We start from the raw sequence: 18493 nt of genomic DNA, 5'->3' as shown, positions 1-18493 counted from the left end.
GTGCAGTGATTAGAAGGCAGTATTGCAGGCTACTTCTGCCTATTGCCAGCAGTTCATTCTTGACTGGCTGAAGGTTCACTCAGCCTTCCATCCTTCCAAGGTTGGTAAAATGAGAACCTGGATTGTTGGAACTGCTTAGAGAGTGCTGTAAAGCACTATGAAGCAGTATATGTGCTATTGCTATTTTTCTATAACAAAATCAGTTGGGTTCGTTTATTCTGTTCAGCTTTTTTAATGGTTTGGAAGCTTTTTTTATTTTAATGGAAGCACTACAAATGATAGCATAATAGTTGCAAAAAATCACACTATTGTATAAAATATGTTAGAAAAATAAATAATGGGAAAATTTTGAATCAGTGATTAAGGATTCATTGTTCCAGTCACAAAACATGGGGTGGGGAGCTTGGCAGCCAAATTAAATACAAATAGTCCTTTACTTATGACCACAATTGAGCCCATGTTTTCTGTTGCTAAACAGGACAGGTGAGTTTTGCTCCATTTTACAACTTTTCTTGCTACAGTTGTTAAATAATCTCTACAGTTATTAAGTGAATTTGGTTTCCCTGTTGACTTTGTTTGTCTGAAGGTCACAAAAGGTGATCATATGATCTGAGGTCTTTGCAACCGTCATAAATACATGCCAGTTGCCAAGCGTCCTAATTTTGATCAAATGACCATGGGGATGCTGCAACAGTTCTTAATGTGAAACAGTCATTACTCACTCATTTTTTCAGTGCCATTGTAACTTTAAATAGTCATTAAACAAATGATTGTAAATTGAGGATTATCTGTATCTGTAAATTTATTCAATAACTATCGGAATAAAACTATTTGGTTGCAAAAAATCTGTTTTGTATAAAATACTAAGTTTAGGAAAGTAAATAATGGAACATTTTTGAATTGGTGATTAAGGTTACATTGTTGCAGTCACAAAACTTGGGGGGGAGGGGGTGGTTTTGGCAGCCAAATTAAGTATCTGAAAATTTAATCAATAACTACCAGAAACATTAATTAAAACTTTTTCTGATTACATTTATAGCTAAAAATAGATTTTTCAAAAATTATTTCCTGAGCTGGCGAAATCTCTTTGGCTGGAAATTGCAGTCTATTTAAATACCTGTGAAGTGTCATAAAAGTTGGATTTGAATATGATTAAATGATCACATGTTCATTTAAACTTGGCCCCTTTTGATGAGGTTGTCTTGCGATATGGCAGAATCATACAAATGGTAGCAACAGTTTTTTATGTGAGGTTGTGGATATTCTGTAACATGAACCATTCATTTGTAATATAGAATTCTTGTTCTAACATACCAAGCTGACACATAGTTCCATGGAATTTCAGTTGCTGGGATTGGTGGGGAGTACCTCAGAAAACACTGCATTCCAAACAAACTTAATGAGAGACCCATTAATTTCCAAATACTTATTGAATTTCAGGTTTCCACTGATGTTCACTATGCAAGATATCCAGGCTGATGGTAGTGTTGGAAATCTGTGAAGGATGTCAATGCTGAACGTTGTCATCTCTGGGTACAGCAAAAGATTTAACACTTAAGTATCAAGCATTGCAAGAATAAACCAAAAGCCAGATTTAGATTTCCTGATAGATCTTTGGATGATTCACATAACATCAGAACAAATTTCCAAAACTACAATAAACTGTACAATAAAAGTAGCACTGGTATAATTTATCTGCCACCTTAAAACTATGGTTCTAAATTATTTTCTTAAAACTGTTACCACGGTGTCTATGGGATCCAATAAATGTTGGCATGGGTGGTGCTCCAAATCCTACCCCTTGCCTTCTTATTCACTGGCTAATTGCTCCAACTAAATTCCTACCCTTCTTTATTTTTTAATCTACAAATCTCAATCTGGGAAAGGTATTTTGGTTGGAAAGAGAGGGTGAGAAAAGTACTACTGAGGCAGATGAGCAAAAATTAATGGGAAAACCAGATAAATATGGAGAGGATGGCCACAGTTTTGATCTCAATCTCTGTCCTCTGCTCCTTCCCCAAAATCATGTCAATTTCCTAATGACAGGCTTAACCTAAATAATAATATTTTATTTAAAAAAATAATTCAAGTAATTTCAGTGGGATTTTTTTTCTTGTGGTTATAAGGGAAATGCTTCCTCTGTGCTGCTGCTGCTATGACTGGCAGCTATGACATTACTGTCACACAAGGAACTACATAATAATAAGTACCCTTAATTATGGGTAGTCCTCAACTTACAACTATTTGTTTAGCAAAGTTTGAAGCTATAATGCACTGAATGATGTTTATGAATGGAATTCCCTTCCTGACTCGCACTTCTTGCACACTCTTGCTTTATAACTGTATCACTTAGCAACAGAAATTCTGGTCTCAATTGCCATTGTAAATTGAGGATTGCCTATATTTTAGAAAGTTGGTTTAGTGAAACCCTACTGAACCATAAACCGTCTGCAGTAAGAAATCTCTTCTGTTAAGATAATTAAAAACTGGTAAGTTTTGCATTTGGTCACAGTGAATGGCCAGGGTGGTCCTCATTGTAACTTTCTATGTTATCAATATGGATATGGAACTCAGCTGACCAACAAAGGCATAAACACCTCTAGGTTCAAAATGAGAATAAATTCAGTGAACTGGTCTATTAAAAAAATCCTAACCTAATTATGGTGCTAATAATGGAGACATGTTTATTGATTTAAAGCATAACTATTTGAAAAGGTAATAAAAATTGTAGAGAAAAGAATTAGAATTACTTTTATTTAAATCTAAATTGCTTTCATAGTGAATTATAAAAAAAATAATTCACTGTAAATTCATGATTAATTCAACATGAAAAAGAAGATCTGGTCAGTAAAATTAACTTTGTCTTTATTAAATTGAATGATCTTACATCTAAAAGTTCAATAATTATGACTAATAATTATTAATAATCATTTAAATACCTCTGTGCATCTATGTAACATTTATTTCACCAAACTCCTGTAGGATAATTATTCTATATGCTTACAATGTCACTCACTGAATTTGCTACATAAACACAAATCTAGATGTATAACTTTAGATTTGTAAATTGGAATGTCTAAAAAATAAAATTAAAAGAAAACCATAATATTATTGACATTAGCTAAATAACATGGTGTTTCATATGATACTCACATAATATCTAATTCATTAGCAGCCAGAATATTCATTTACTACTAGAATAATACCATACTTCTATCAATATTTTATGAAATCTAGGACGTTCTAGTCATACTTAAAGTAATAGAAATCTGAAAGGAAGTATAACACAGTATAAAGATTAAAATACCACTAATAAATTATAAGTAATGTTTTCCTATAATCTTATTGAACTTAAATGAATATGCAATACAGAATTGCATAAAGCCTAGGTCCATATTCTATAGCATTCCTTTCACGGTGGGAAGATACACAGAAGGGAATTCCCTTTGTGTGTATGTGTGTGTGGGTGCGTACATGTATGTGTATTTATAGGCTTTTAAAATTAAAATTGGTTACAACAGATTGTTTTGATAAGAAAAATGTTCAGAGAAGGAAAATGCAACCTTTAGGGAAGGGTTAACACATGTGAAGGTCTTCACTTGGTTGGTTTATCCAATCATAGAAATAAGACTCTCCAAACAGTATGATTTTTTACTGTAGGAACTTCTGGGAAGCGTTGCTCCTTGGGCAACAAGTTGCCATATAAAGTGAAAATATTGGAATTTGAAAAATATAGACATTCCCAGGTTAAGAAAAACCACAGGTAGTCCTCATATAGTGACTACCTCATTTACCACCCATTCACAGTTGGAAAAATGATTAAAAAGTAAATTCATGACCAATCCTCATATTTACAACCTTTGCAGGTCTGTAAAGTAAAGGAAAGCTGAAGCAAAATCATAAGAGCAGTTTTGGTTTCACTTAATTACTGTTTTGAATAATGATTGAGTTGCCAGTCCCAGTTGTGATTGCTAAATCAGGACTACTGGCAGTGTAGCATGGCAATGAAATGCTAACACAGTTCCTCATGTAAGAATGGAATGATCTACATTGGTCAGTCTCGTTTTGTTCCTCTATTTTTGGGAAATGGTAACGTAATGGGGAATATCTTCAGAGAATGCACACTAAAGCTCTGAAGAACATATGTTGTATAATGTCTGCCAGAACCTACAAAAGCATTGCAGTCATCTTTGGTTAACTTCTAAGAAATCTATATTTCTTTTGTATGCACTATCTCTTATGGCTTTCCTTTTACTGAGGTGTAAGGTTCCAATTTATTCCATCTTGATTTATTTTATTACTATACAGAATTTTATTAACTTCCCGAAGCTGCAGAGAATATAAGTCACAGGAGGTATTGGATAAGGTGTATAATTTTAATAGACACCGAACTCATAGTCAGTGAATTTATTTGTTGTATTAATTATACTGTTATATCTTTCTTTTAAAAAACCTGTTTCTTCCCAGATGACTGAAGTTTAAACACATTTATTCATGCACTCCAGCAGCTCCATCCTGATAGCAATTCGCACATGCCAGCCAAGAGGTATCAACCTTATGTAACGAGAAACAATGGGTGGGCGCAAAAGGTTCTGCACAGATGATGATCTGTCTGAATTTCCATAGAAAATCTAGAGAAAATAAAGTAGGAGAGCAAGGGGAAAAAGAGAGCTTAAGACTTAACATTCTTCTAATTTTGCACCCAAAAATTTGGAAACAATTATACTGCCTTAAATGACTGTGTAGTTGACTTGCCCAGTAGGGTTGCTGATAGTTTGTGCCTAGAACAGTGGTGGGATTCAAATAATTCCAACAACCAGTTCATCAAACTGCTCAGAAAGTTAACCACCGGTTCTACCAAAGTGGTGCAAACTGGTTGAATCCCACCACTGCTCTAGAAGCAATTAACTTAGAACCAATTACTAAATTCTGCTTGGGGAGAAGAACCCTACTCTCCTTGACTAAAATATGTTTATACACTGTATTAGTAATATACTTAGCATCTTCCCTCATCCCTTATATGGCTTGTTAAAGATTTTTAAAAATTATAATATAAAGGTCATAAGTGACTGACATTGTGCTTGGCTTAAAATATTTCACGAATGAAGGCAAATATACATGTCCCAAATGTACGTGTCCCAGGATAATGTTGCAGGATCCAATCTGAGTCAGTCACTGCGACCAGAGAAACCTCTTCTGAGGTTTCAGACTTGTGCTGGAGCCAATCTTCAGGGAACTTCTCTCTAGCAGTGTGTGCGCTTTGGGCTATTCTCTGTGTGGTATTTATATGGTGCCCGATTGTTGTGACTTGTGTTGATGGCTGGCGATTAAGTGGTTGGTTGTTGTTTTCTTGTGCTGACAAGCTTTCGCTTCCTAAGTACTTGATAAGCTGGTGGTAAATCAGCACTCCTGTTGATTGATGAGGGGCCTGTTTCCCCTCTGCCTGTTTTGTATTTGCTTGTCCAACAATCTCAGTAGCTGCAAAATTGAATGTATCCTTGTTCATTGCAGTATGAGGCTACCAATGAGTTCAGGTCTCCTAGTCTGACCACTCGCTTGTGTTCTTGCAATCTGGTCATTAGCTTTCCCCCTCCCCCATGTCTTTATAAACCATATAAATACCACACAGAGAACAGCCGAAAGTACACACTACTAGAGAGAAATTCCCTGAAGAGTCCAAAAGCCAGGAAGACAAAACCTCTGGTCCTGACACAGATTGGATCATTAAATATTTTATTTGATTCCATATGGTCTCACCCCTAGCACCTGTCAATCTTTATTGAGCTATTTTCAAATACAGGTTAAGTGCTCTTCTAGTAGTGCACTAAACCTGTCTTCAGGCTCCTTTTGAATACCTGCTAGCTTTTGTTAGATTATTTTAAACACAATTTAATAATCTTCTGAAAGAGTACTAAATTTGTATTCAAAAGGAGCCCATGTTGCATAGTATAGTGGGAATTTCCTCATTCTCCAATATGCACCCACCCACCCCACTCTGTGCCTGCTACCTTTTAGTCAAGCTGATCCCTTTTTCCAAACCAGTTCTCAATAGGTACAAGTTGGGCGTTTTCTTGGAGGCCTGGCAAGTGTGGGGCAGGAGGAAGTCAAATTTGAATGGCCTGAAAGGTCAATGACCAAGATTGGAGAGGATAATGCATATCTGCATCAACTTATAGTGGCCAATAGTTGTTGGTTGAATATTGATTAAATGGTTGATGAAGTATGCCAGATAGTACCCATAATAAAACTTACATAGTTTCTTGCCTGTTTAAGTGGCAAACTATCTTTAAATACTTAACTACTTTAAGGCTGACTCAAGGCTGACTCAAGTATTGGTTGGGGGTGAGATGAAGACAACAACATAAAGACACAGCAGAAAAAAGAGACTGCAAGACCATGTTCTTACCACAGTTAAATATACACTGGGAAAGGCCCTAAGTGATTTGGTTAATGGAAATGCATGAGACATTGATAAACTTAAGAGATAGAAAGGAGTGAATATAGGCCTAATATGTTCGGCTGATAATCTAGGGTATTCAGAAGAGATCTGCTTTTATACATGTATATCCCAGATTTGGCCAGTTGCCAAAAATGGTATAGTAATTGTAGTCTCAAATTTAAGTCAATGGAATTGATTTAATGGCATTCTTTATTCATCTTGAAGCTGAAATATATGCTATTGGAATAGATACAAATAATGGGACTTCTCAGAAATGGGGAAGGGATCTTATACTGACCCGATTGTTTCCTGTTTGGTCCTTGTAATAAACCCAGTTCAGATTCTCATCAGTCCTGTATTGCACACTATATTTTGTCATCCATTCATCAGCATCACATCTTCCCTGTGTAATTATTCCTGAAATGACTTTAATTTCCTTCAAGTCAATCTGCAGCCACTGGTTTGTATCTTGGTATTTGGAGAGCCAGGCACACCTAGAAGAGTTATGGAAGGAAGGCATTGATTGGCAAGCACATGTCTTTATAAGGCATACATTTTGACTCAGCATCCATAAACAACTCATCTTTAGAGGATGAGTCAAGAGATGAATCTGAAGCCAGCAAATGGCCAGAACCTGGATCAAAATAAGCAGGAAAAAATTCAGGTGCAATGATTCAGATAATGATCCTGATGAAGACACCTCCAAACCACTCACTGTAGGGCGGAGCTCTTGGAGTCGGCCATTGCATTTTGTTTGATCTCTGGATGTTTGGAAGCCTCATGCTAGCTCTTCTGAATCTTGGAAACAATTATTTCATGTAAACAATTACTTTCCTTCATTCTCTGACCACTTGTTGTCCTGTTGAAGCTAGAAGTTTCAACTGCCTTGCATACTCAGATGCTTTTTTGTGAAATAGAACATATTTAACAGTAAATGATGGAAACTGAGCTACTTCTGGAACATATATCCTTTGAGGATAGTTTTGAGAGAGCAATATGATGTATTTTGTTCCCTATCTGTGTTATGCAGGTTTTTTGAATGATTAATTTATTTCTAGCAAACTTTGGGAACATCCTTGCCCTGTATGATTAGACTTGATTTCCTGTTCTGTAAACTACATAACTTGGTCATGATTTTTAAAATTAACTTATTTGATAGGTTCACAAATCAGCAAAGCCAAGCTTATGACTTATAAATCTCAGTGACTAGGTTCAAATAAAATGCCATATAAGAAAATCACATTAAGCTTTATCACATTTTATGAAATAGTCTCAATTTAAGAGTACTGTATTTATTGGGTGCAAATGTCAGTGACCCTGTTAATCTTTTATGAAGAGTTCTTGAGAACTCTTGCATGTTGCTTCATAAACCTTCATCTAGCCTAATAAAGTTATCATTTCAATATAGATTTTGATTTTAGTTTCATAAACAGCAAAGCTGCTGTTATTTTTTCATTATTCATGTAATAGAATAATGTCAGGAAAAGGAGGAATATCTCAAGGATAAAGAAAGAGCTTGAAAAACAGCCATCACAACATGATTCAGCACAACACAAAATCTTATTTAATGCACCATTTTGTTCTGACAGTAGCTGTCTAAATACTTCTCAGAAGCTCACAATGACAGAAACAGTAACCTCCCCACATTTTTCCCAGCAACTGTTAATGGAAGTAAATATTTATTGTTCTGGGATCATAATTATATATTTTAAAAGTCCTTGTTAGGCTCCATATATTATGTAACAGGTTTAGAGGTTAAAACGTCTTTTGTATAGTTTATTGCTAGAAAACATGTCTTGTAACGCAGTTTACCCAAATCCTTGTCCGTTAAGTCGGGCCTTGTTTGCCATCCATGAAGCATACCACCCAGTGTATTGCTCTGGATTGGAACAGCTTATCTGATCTGGAGTGACAGCTGCTGATTCAAAACCAAGAGGCTTATGATAGGGGCACTCTGTAAAAGAAGACATGAAGAGGAATCAGTGCAGATTGGAGTGAAAAGGTTTAATTTTTGCTACATCCATCTTCAGAAAGTGCTACACTTAATTTTATTAACAGGATGAGACAATAAAGAATGATTGAAGTTTTATTTCTTATTTTCTTTTGGATTTGGAGAAGTTTGGGGGTTTAATTTTGCACACTTTCAAGCAGGGAAGTAGAAGTTGTATCATTAGAAAATCTCCAATACTATACTATACTATAAACCAGTATTTCAAGTAGGACACTTACAACTGCACATCAGTACAATTTGCTATTTTGTCTTGAAAAAATATAGACTGGCAAAGTCTATAAAACCTAGAACTTTCTATAAGAAGATATTTTAGTTAAATCATTTGACAACTCAGAAAAATAGCCTGGAGTTGTATATTCTAAATCCAAAGTCTTTACAAATGAACCATCATCAATTTACTCTTCTTGTTTAATTCACAGAATTAATATCAATAGAATTTAAATGAATGTTTCCTCTCATTTCACAAGAGCTCCTATATGGGATGTAACATGCTGGTTTTCTGTTTTGTCTTTTTTTTAAATGCAGCCCCTGTTTGAATATTGTACCTACAATTGTGGTGGTTTCTGTAGTGAAGGCATTTTGTGAATGCTATCTGGATAATAGAAGTTGCACAGAATTTGTATAGAAGTATTAAAACAACAAAAACTAAAATGAGTTAAAACACCTCCAGTGGGGCAGGCTACAGTATTTGCAAACAAAGGAAATTTAATTTTAGTAACTAATCTTTAGATAACTCAGCTGTAATATACTTAAGAGGTATACTTCCGGTGTAGAAAATTGCAGTAGACTATTAGAATTATCAAACAGATGTCTGGGGACTTTCAAATCAAGTACATTAATTATTTAATGCTGCTACTATTTACATTAAAGCCAATTCACTGTGAGAAGGATTTTCTCCTCTTATTAAGCTTCCCACCCCCCCAATACTACAGCTTCTTTTTGTTTTGAGTTATTCTTATATATAATGGACACTTTAAGAAGCCCTACTGCATTTAATGGAGAAAATATTTTGCAAATAGTGAACTAAAAGAACTGTAATTAGTTTAAGGATATATTTTCGTTTGCTACATGTCTTTGAGAATGTGCAGCTTGACCCAATCTAACCAATAATACAAGTCATATAAAATTTTCAAGAAGTTCCTGATTGATAATTATGGCTATGTAGCCCAATATGAACAACATTAAACTGAATAGGCTGATTTTGAATTGTAATAATAAAAAGATGGTACTTACCTGGCATGCAATCTAGACTGTTTGTTTCAGTGGGCCACACTGAGTTTGGATTTTTTTGACAATCACATTTACAGGCTTTGCTATGCCAGTGCTCTAGATTGTCATCCTAAAATAGTGCAGAATAACATATCAACTTTCCATATACAGAGAATAAGCAGATTATTTGTTATCTCCCAAATTCCCATTGGACTATATCAACTCTGCTCAAATGGCGCTTTTCAGATGTATAATCAAAAACATTTGGGGAGTACAAGTTTGCATAGGGTAGCGTTGCACTCTTCATATTGATCAATGCCATTTATTGCTATATGCACACACAGAAAGAATCGTGCTTGAGCACAACAGAAAGAATATGAGGCATTCTAAGTCCTGGTCAAGCCAAAAGTAGGGCCAATTCAACTTAGAGTATATTTTGTTCTTGTTTCACATCTCATTTGAGCCAAGAACTCATTAAACTGCTTTTGGGTTTTTTTTGGTCTTTTTATAAAAAAATTTTTTTGAATAAACACAAACAAACAAGACACAACAAACACCCTAAAAACATATTCCATTACAAATTATAAAAAGTGTGTCAATTGGTTATAAAGAACTTCCGTGCATCCCTTCCACAGTCATCACCTAAAATCCATATCAAATTATATATTTTACATCAAATATATTTATATATATTACTATCATCATACCTCATCCTTCATATGACTATAGTTGTTTTAATATCCCTTTATAACACATATTCCAAAATTCAAAGCAAAACCACATAATGGCATTCCATTGTCTATTTTCAATATCATCCAATAACATTCTATCTTTGTGAAATGTTCTAAATAAAAATTAATTATGTTTGATAATGAAGTTTCTAAACCTCCTTTCTTTATTTTTTTAAATAATTTTTTATTTTTTATTTTCAAAACAAACATAACACATAAAATCTTCTTTCTTTACATACTGTAGAAAGTGTTTCAGTTGGTTACAAAAAGCTTTCGTGCATCTCTTCCACCATCATCAAGTATAGTTCATATAAACTCAAGTATTTTAACGCCAATGTTTATATATGTTACCATCATCATACTTTCAGTTTCATTTGACTATCATTGTTTAGACATCCTTCACCTTAAAATATACCAAAATTTAATACATAACCACATACTGGCACTTCATTTACTATTTCTAAAATCCTCCAATAGTACTGAGTCCTTATATCCTATCCTAGCTAAACATCCATAATATTTAGTAACAAAACTTTCCAATCCTCCTTTTCAAAATTTTGCAAAATTGCAAAATTGTTTGCAATTTACATCCAGTTTGCTTATGATGTACCCATACCTATATATAAATTATTTATCATTATCCCTTCTTTATTTAACTATATCCTATATCATAATATTTTCCCCTAATAGTCAAAACTTGACTCTATCTAATTTAATTCTTTTTTTCATTGACCTTTATATATAATCCAAAAGGTTTTCTGATCTTCCCTTCATGGGTATCATTCAATATTCATATCCAATTATTGCTTATCATAACACTACACATTGTATACATTATTATCATTATCAATTTTTTATTTAACTATACCTATTATCACTAAATTTCACTAAGTTTAACTAGTTTTAAATTATACTCTTCCATCTATCAACCTGTATCTTTCCATTGACAAAACAGTCTCATGTCTTCTGCCATTTGTGGTATTAATCTTCTAAACATCTTCTTAATCAGCTTTGTATGGACTTCTCTTAGCAACTCCTTGCTTGTAAGATCTCTCATATAATTTTGATGCCCTCTTTCTGTTTCTTTATTCCGCTTATATTTGATTGTCAGCAGTGTTATCAATATTTTTGCTGATAAGGTTTTATAGTCCATAAATTCTTTAATTTTTTTCTTTTTCTTCTATATATTGCCCTTTGAGATAAATTTCCTTTCCATTTATTTCCTTTTTCAATATTCCATTCTTTGCATTTTCAAAAACAAACCAGTTGCCATAAATATCAGCAGGTTTAATCTCTTTATATTCATTTTCCACTTCAGTTTTTTGGATTTCAATTCCCTCATTTTGCATTTGATAAACATCTTCATTTTTTTCATATTTTGCTGTTTGCTGCTCCAAGTATTCCAATTTTTGTTCTATTCTCTCATATGTATTTGATAATTTTAGTAATTCTGAAAATATTGTCTGTACGTTTACAATCTGTATATTTTCTTGACATTGTGCCATCTTAAGAAGCGCATCTGCCCTTGCTTGGAAGGTTGTTAATGTTAAAACATGGATTCTCAAAAGCCATCTTTTCCCCTCTTCTCTGGTTGAAAACACACTTCAAAGGGACATCTGGCTTACCCCTATCACTCTGTAACGAGCCATCAAAACAAACCGTGAAGAGAGGAGAAAGTTCCGCTTGAATACACAAAGCTCCAATCAACAAAACCTCCCCGCATTCAGGCAGCATACCACTGTTAAAATGTTCTTTTTATGTCTATTTTATATTTCAAATTAGAAAAAGAGGTCCAATCTTTAAATGAATTTTAAAAAAAAATACCCGCAGCAATGAAAGAGGAGAACTTTGATCTTTAAATCACAAAGAGTCACAGAGAAAAAGAAAACTTAGTCCATCCATTTTAAAAGGCTTGTAAAGATTCCATCCATAAAGATAGTATTTTAAAAAGTGAGATAACCACTGTCCAAAACTATTAAGGGTTTAATTTTGCCGCTTGATTCTTCTATTATTCAATTTAAATCAATTTTTAAATTTTTATAGGCAGTCTCTCTTTTAAAACAATAAATATTTCTCACCAGCTGGAAACACTTTCACTTTCCATTCCTTTCATTTTGGGGCCGTCCTGACCTCATCAGCCATGGCTGGAATTTTTGTCACCAGCTTGAAGAAATTATCTTGCTTCTTTCGAGGATTTTGCAATGTCCCCAAGAGCAGCAAGATGTATTCTTCCTGTTCACTGTCTCTTTGGGACAGTTTAGATCCATTTGGACCCCCCCAGTGGCAAAACTGTTGACTGCGATCTCAGAGCATTGAGATCATACGTCATCTCATCACGACTTCGGCCCCACCCCTCTAAACCTCCTTTCTTAAATACTGTTTACAATTTACGTATATCCAATTTCAATATTAGTTTTTAGTTTAGTTTTAGTTTTAGTTTTATTAGAATTTGTAGGCCGCCCTTTTCCCTGAGGGGACTCAGGGCGGCTCACATAAAACTGGGAAGGGGGGAACACAAACATCAAGATAGAAGACATATAATAAAATGGTAGGCAACATACATTCATCATTCGGGAGGGGTAACTATCCTTATCCCCAGGCCTGACGGGCGAGCCAGTTCTTCAAGGCTATGCGGAAGGCTTGGACGGTGGAGAGGGTACGAATCTCCACAGGGAGCTCGTTCCAAAGGGCCGGGGCTACTGCTGAGAAGGCCCTCCTCCTTGTGGTTGCCAGCCGACACTGGCTGGCCGATGGAATACGGAGGAGGCCTAGTCTATGGGATCTTATTGGTCGCAGGGAGGTAATTGGCAGAAGGCGGTCTCTCAAGTATCCAGATCCACTGCCATGTAGGGCTTTATGGGTGATTAATAGCACCTTGAAGCGCATCCGGAGATCGACAGGCAGCCAGCGCAGCTCGCGGAGGATGGGTGTTATGCGGGTGAATCGAGGTGCACCCGCAATCACTCGCGCGGCTGCGTTCTGAACTAGCTGAAGCCGCCGGATGCTCTTCAAGGGCAGCCCCATGTAGAGCACATTGCAGTATTCCAGCCTAGAGATCACAAGGGCCCGAGTGACTGTTGTGAGAGCCTCCCGATTCAGGTAGGGTCGCAACTGGCGCACCAGGCGAACCTGGGCGAATGCCCCCCTGGTCACAGCCGTTAGGTGGTGGTCAAATGACAGCTGTGGATCCAGGAGGACTCCCAAGTTGCGAACCCTCTCTGAGGGGTGCAAAATTTCACCCCCCAGCCTGAGTGTTGGAATATTAGTCAAATCTTTGGGAGGAAAACACAACAGCCACTCGGTCTTTTCTGGGTTGAGCACAAGCTTGTTAACCCTCATCCAGTCCATAACGGCCTCAAGACCCCGGCTCATCACATCTGCCGCTTCATTGAGTTGGCACGGGGCGGACAGATACAATTGAGTATCGTCCGCATATTGATGGTATCTAATCCCGTGCCTGCGGATGATCTCTCCCAGCGGTTTCATGTAGATGTTGAATAGCAGGGGGGATAAGACCGAACCCTGAGGCACCCCATAATTTAGGGGCCTAGGGGACGATCTCTGCCCCCCCACTAACACCGACTGCGACCTGTCCGAGAGGTAGGAGGAGAACCACCGTAGCACGGTGCCTCCCACTCCCACCCCCCGCAGTCGTCGCAGAAGGATACCATGGTCGATGGTATCGAAAGCCGCTGAGAGGTCAAGGAGGACCAGGATGGAGGAATGTCCTTCATCTCTGGCTCTCCAGAGATCATCAATCAATGCGACCAAAGCGGTTTCTGTGCTGTAACCGGGTCTGAAGCCTGACTGGAAGGGGTCTAGGTAGTTTGCTTCCTCCAAGGACCGTTGGAGCTGAAAGGCCACCACCTTCTCAACAACCTTCCCCAAAAAGGGAAGGTTGGAGACAGGACGATAGCTATTAAGAACAGCTGGATCCAAAGATGGTTTCTTCAGGAGGGGTCTCACCACCGCCGCTTTCAGTGCGGCGGGGAAGTTCCCCTCCCGAAGGGAGGCGGTCACAACCGCCTGGATCCCAGCCTCGTGTCACCTCACTGCAGTTCGTAACCAGCCATGAGGGACACGGATCCAGAACGCAGGTGGAGGTACTTACAGCTCTCATGGCCTTGTCCACATCCCCGGGGGTAACGTCCTGAAACTCAACCCAGAGCTGTTCTACTTGGTCCCCCTGTGCCTCGGCTGGAACTGCGGGGGTGGAGTCCAAGTCCGACCGAAACCGAGCAATTTTGTCCACTAAGAATTGGGCATACTCTTCAGCCCTGCCCTGCAAGGGTTCCCCCGCCTCCCTTTTGTTCAATAGGGAGCGGGTTATCCTAAACAGGGCGGCTGGACGGGACTCAGCGGATGCAACCAGGGTGGCTATGTGTGATCTTTTTGCTGCCCTAAGTGCTCTGGTGTATTCCCTGGTGCAGGTGGTTACCATTGCTCGGTATTATAGGCTTTCATACATAACTAAGTTTCAAGACTTCCTTTCATGGTCACCATTTAAAATTTATACCAAATTTCCTCTTGTCGAACCAATATATATCTATACATTATATCATTATCAATTATTTATCTAACTATATCCATGATCAATTTCAATTTCTAAACTTCCTTTCATGGTCACCATTTAAAAATTTATACCAATTTTTTTCTTGTCAAACCAATACATATGTATACATCATCATCATCATCATCATCATCATCATTATCAATTATCTATCTAGCTATATCCATTAACACTTCATTTTTAACATAATGCTCTAATTTTAACTATTTAGCTAGTATTTTGTTAATAGTTTTCATATCTCAACCTGTGTCTTTCCAGTAGTAGTACTGTCTTATTTCTTTTGCCTTATGTGGAATTAATATTCTGGTTATTTCCTTAATCAACTTTGTGTGGACTTCTCTTTGCACCTTGTTGCTTGTTGCATGTCTTATAAATTCTCGAAACCCTCCATCAGCTTCTTTAATCAGCTTATCTTTGGTTATCAGTAGTGCTTTTGTTAAAGTTCCTCTCCTTAAATCCATAAATTCTTCTCTTTTTTCTCCTTCAATATCTTGAAATTTGGGGTAGAAATCCTTTTTACCTCTCTTCCCTTTCCATGTTCCATTCTTTCCATTTCCAACCACGCTCAGATCACTGTCAATATCCACAGTTATGTTGCCCCTTTGTTCATTTTTCCCTTGGGTTTTTGAGACTCTAACCTCCACTTTTTCCATTAGCTGGCTATCTTCAATTTCATCAAATTTTGCTATGTTATCATCTATATTTTCCTATTTCTTCTCAATTATCTCTGATGTTTCTAATAATTTTTGAATTTCAAACATAATCTGTTGTAATATGGTTTCTTCTTGGTATTGTGTCATTGTCCAATTTATAAACACTGCCACTCTAGTTGGAAAACAAAGCTTTGTTTTTTACTTCTCTCTCGCTGCCAAAGAGACATCCAAAGGGCACCTGCATAAACAACCCATTTTATCTCTTTGCAAGCTAAAACCTTTGAAGTGCAAGGTCAAAATGATCAAAGAAAAGAGAGAGAAAAATATTTCCAGAACTCAGCCTCCAACCTCCAAGTGGCAGTGTAACTTCTTTTCCCTCTGATGTTACTGCTCTCTTTATATTCCTTTTATATCCTCTTTATATTCCAAGCTTAAAAGAAACAAAATGGAACAAAATAAAAGAAAATAACCCATCCAAGCCAGTATTGTGAAAATAAAAAAAAAGATTTAATCCATAGGTTAAAAAAAATAGTAGAAGAAAAGCCAATACTTTCACTTTAAAAGGTAGTAAGTGTTTGCAAAACCTCCATCCATAGAAGACAATTAAAAAAAAGGATAACACACTGTCCAAAATAGCTAAAATTCACCGCTTATTTTCTTTTCTTTTCTTTACAAGTTTAATTTGATTTTAATCTTTTTTGGGCAGTCACTTTTGTAAAAATAAAATTTCCTCACCAGATAGACACACTTTCTCTTTCTGCTTTCCTCCGGTTGCAGAGCTGTCCTGACTTCAGCAGCTTGGGGCTGTGCTTCTATCGCTGGCTAGAAGAGATTCTCTTGGATCAATCAGGGACTTTGCGATGTCCCTGAGATCAGCAAGACGTACTCTTCCCTGTCACCATCTCTTTGGGACAGTTTAGGTCCAGATGGACCACCCAGTGGTAAAAATATCAGCTGTGATCTCGGAGCTCTTTGCTTGTTTCCAGGGGGAAGGGAAATTGTCAGTCAACACTAGTGGGGACAGTCCCTCTGGAAAGAAATGCATTTTAAGCCAATAAATGACCATCATCTTCCAGGCTCTTACTTGAATTTGAGGCATGCCTGTCTCAATTCTTAACTGGGCATTTGGAGTTCCATTGGGAGCAGCTAAGATGGCTCGCAGGAATTTTGTTTGTATGGTTTCTAACAAGTCTCTCTTTGCAAGGATTCCTGTTTGTGCCCCGTAAAGAATTTGTGCCAATGTTTTGGCCACCATACCAGGCTGCTGTCAGCTCAGTGACCACAATAAATCAAATAATCTCCATGTCAGGATTTCAGCTTCACAGGCTTAGTTAGGAAGGTTACCAGCACCCTGCTCATTACTGAACCATCTAGTTGGGGAAATGCTTCTTTAGCTTCCTTAGCTTCTCTACTAATTGGGAGCTGACAAGTCATCTGGTGCATCCTAAGTCCAACAGGGCCATAAGGACCTCCTTTACACCCAAGAAGGATTCCAAGATCTCCACCCTAGCACTCATGGGGTGAATGGGACTACTTACCATTGGGTCGTCTTCTCCTTCACTGTTGCTCTTGTAGAAGACTGGCCCCATCTCAGCAGGGATCAGGGTTCCCTCTCCCTTGTTGGATGGAAGGGAGACCTCTATGACTTGTTGCCCTGCACAAGTTTTCTCCCTTGATTTCAGTTGAGTTTTTTTCTTCTTCAGTTGGCTCAGAGGCAAGGGAGCAATCATCGGTTGCAGTGCGAGATACTCAACAGCTCAGTGCCCCTCCATCCCACAACAAAAGCACCCACCAAGTTTTTGGTGGGGTCCCCCTCCTCTGGCTTTAGATGCACCTTCTCTTCCCCTTCTAGGGGCTGGTCACTTTTCTGTGGGGTGATGAGACTTCCAGTGTGCTCAAGGAACTCCTACAGGTCAATCTCTACCTTTGTGGCCATACGGTACTACCCTCAAAGGTTGCACAGCACTCTCCTGGAGTAGGCAATTCTGGTAGTTCCTTATTCAGTCCTTCTCAGAAATAGTAGATCAGCAAACATTCAAGCCAGTCTCCCAAGTGGTTGGCCAGGTGGTGGAAATCATTACTATTATTATATACTTTATTCATTAAACATGAAACTCAGTCAACTGAACATTCAAAAATGCATCACAAATACCATTGATTGGTACTAATGGTTGATACAGTTTGCTGCCAGCATTCTAGAAATACCTTCTTAAAATATATGATGTTCCAAGAAGCGCAGCTTTTTGCAGTTCTGCTAGTGTTATTGCAGGAGACTGCAATTTGTTGATGTATCTTATAAAATTCTTGGATATGGTACCAAGTGCCCCGATGACAATGGGTATCACTTTTACATGTTTCATTCATAATCAGGAAGTTTCGATGGCCAGGTTGTGGTATTTTGTGATTTTTTCCAGTTCTTTTTCTTCGACTCTGGCATCTCCAGGTACCGCAATGTCAATAAATTGTATAGCCCTCTACAACCCTGATATCTGGTGTGTTGTGTTCCAAATGACAGTCTGTCTGTATTCCAAAGTTCCACAAGATCTTCACCTTCTCATTTTCTGTAACTTTTTCAACTTTCTGCTCCCATGACTTTTTGGATACAGGTAAGTCGTATTTTTTACATAATGACCAGTGGATTAATTTAACAACCCCCGTAATGTCTAGCTTTGTAGTCAGCTGTGCAATTTTGCTGCATTCACATATTAAATGTGAAACAGTTTCAACTTTGTTGTTGCAAAGTTGGCAGTTTGGATTGTCAGTGGATTTTTGTATCTTCACTTTATGACATTAGTTTGTAGTGCTTGTTCTTGAGCAGCCAGTATTAAACCTTCCATTTCTTTCTTGATGGTTCCCATCTTAAGCTCTGTCAAGTTGTCA

The 18493-nt window shown here is 37.3% G+C and overlaps 1 protein-coding gene across 1 annotated transcript; it reads right to left on the bottom strand.

Annotated features, from left to right (window-relative positions):
- Nucleotides 1–3234: 3234 nt before the first annotated feature.
- Nucleotides 3235–17343, bottom strand: RS1 (retinoschisin 1). Its single transcript, XM_032226845.1, has 5 exons — nucleotides 17152–17343; nucleotides 9684–9789; nucleotides 8252–8393; nucleotides 6738–6933; nucleotides 3235–4631 (listed from the first exon to the last, which is right to left on the bottom strand). The coding sequence occupies exons 1-5, from the start codon at nucleotides 17341–17343 to the stop codon at nucleotides 4479–4481; spliced, it is 789 nt and encodes a 262-aa protein (XP_032082736.1). The 3' UTR covers nucleotides 3235–4478.
- Nucleotides 17344–18493: the final 1150 nt, after the last annotated feature.

The sequence above is a fragment of the Thamnophis elegans genome, chromosome 11 (assembly GCF_009769535.1).
Source record: "Thamnophis elegans isolate rThaEle1 chromosome 11, rThaEle1.pri, whole genome shotgun sequence".
In the NCBI taxonomy this organism is placed as follows: Eukaryota; Metazoa; Chordata; class Lepidosauria; order Squamata; family Colubridae; genus Thamnophis; species Thamnophis elegans.
The sequence above is the reverse complement of the archived record's forward strand: the minus strand, read 5'-3'. Positions and strand labels throughout refer to the sequence as shown.

Bases quoted from the DNA above. Each gene is read 5' to 3' on its own strand.
- RS1 (XM_032226845.1), bottom strand. From the start codon at position 17,343: ATGATTGCTCCCTTGCCTCTGAGCCAACTGAAGAAGAAAAAAACTCAA. The intron at 8,394-9,683 runs GTAAGTACCATC...CTTCTTTTACAG, and splicing joins CAGTCTAGATTGCATGCCAG to AGTGCCCCTATCATAAGCCT. The intron at 6,934-8,251 runs GTAAACTGCGTT...TAACTCTTCTAG, and splicing joins CTTAACGGACAAGGATTTGG to GTGTGCCTGGCTCTCCAAAT.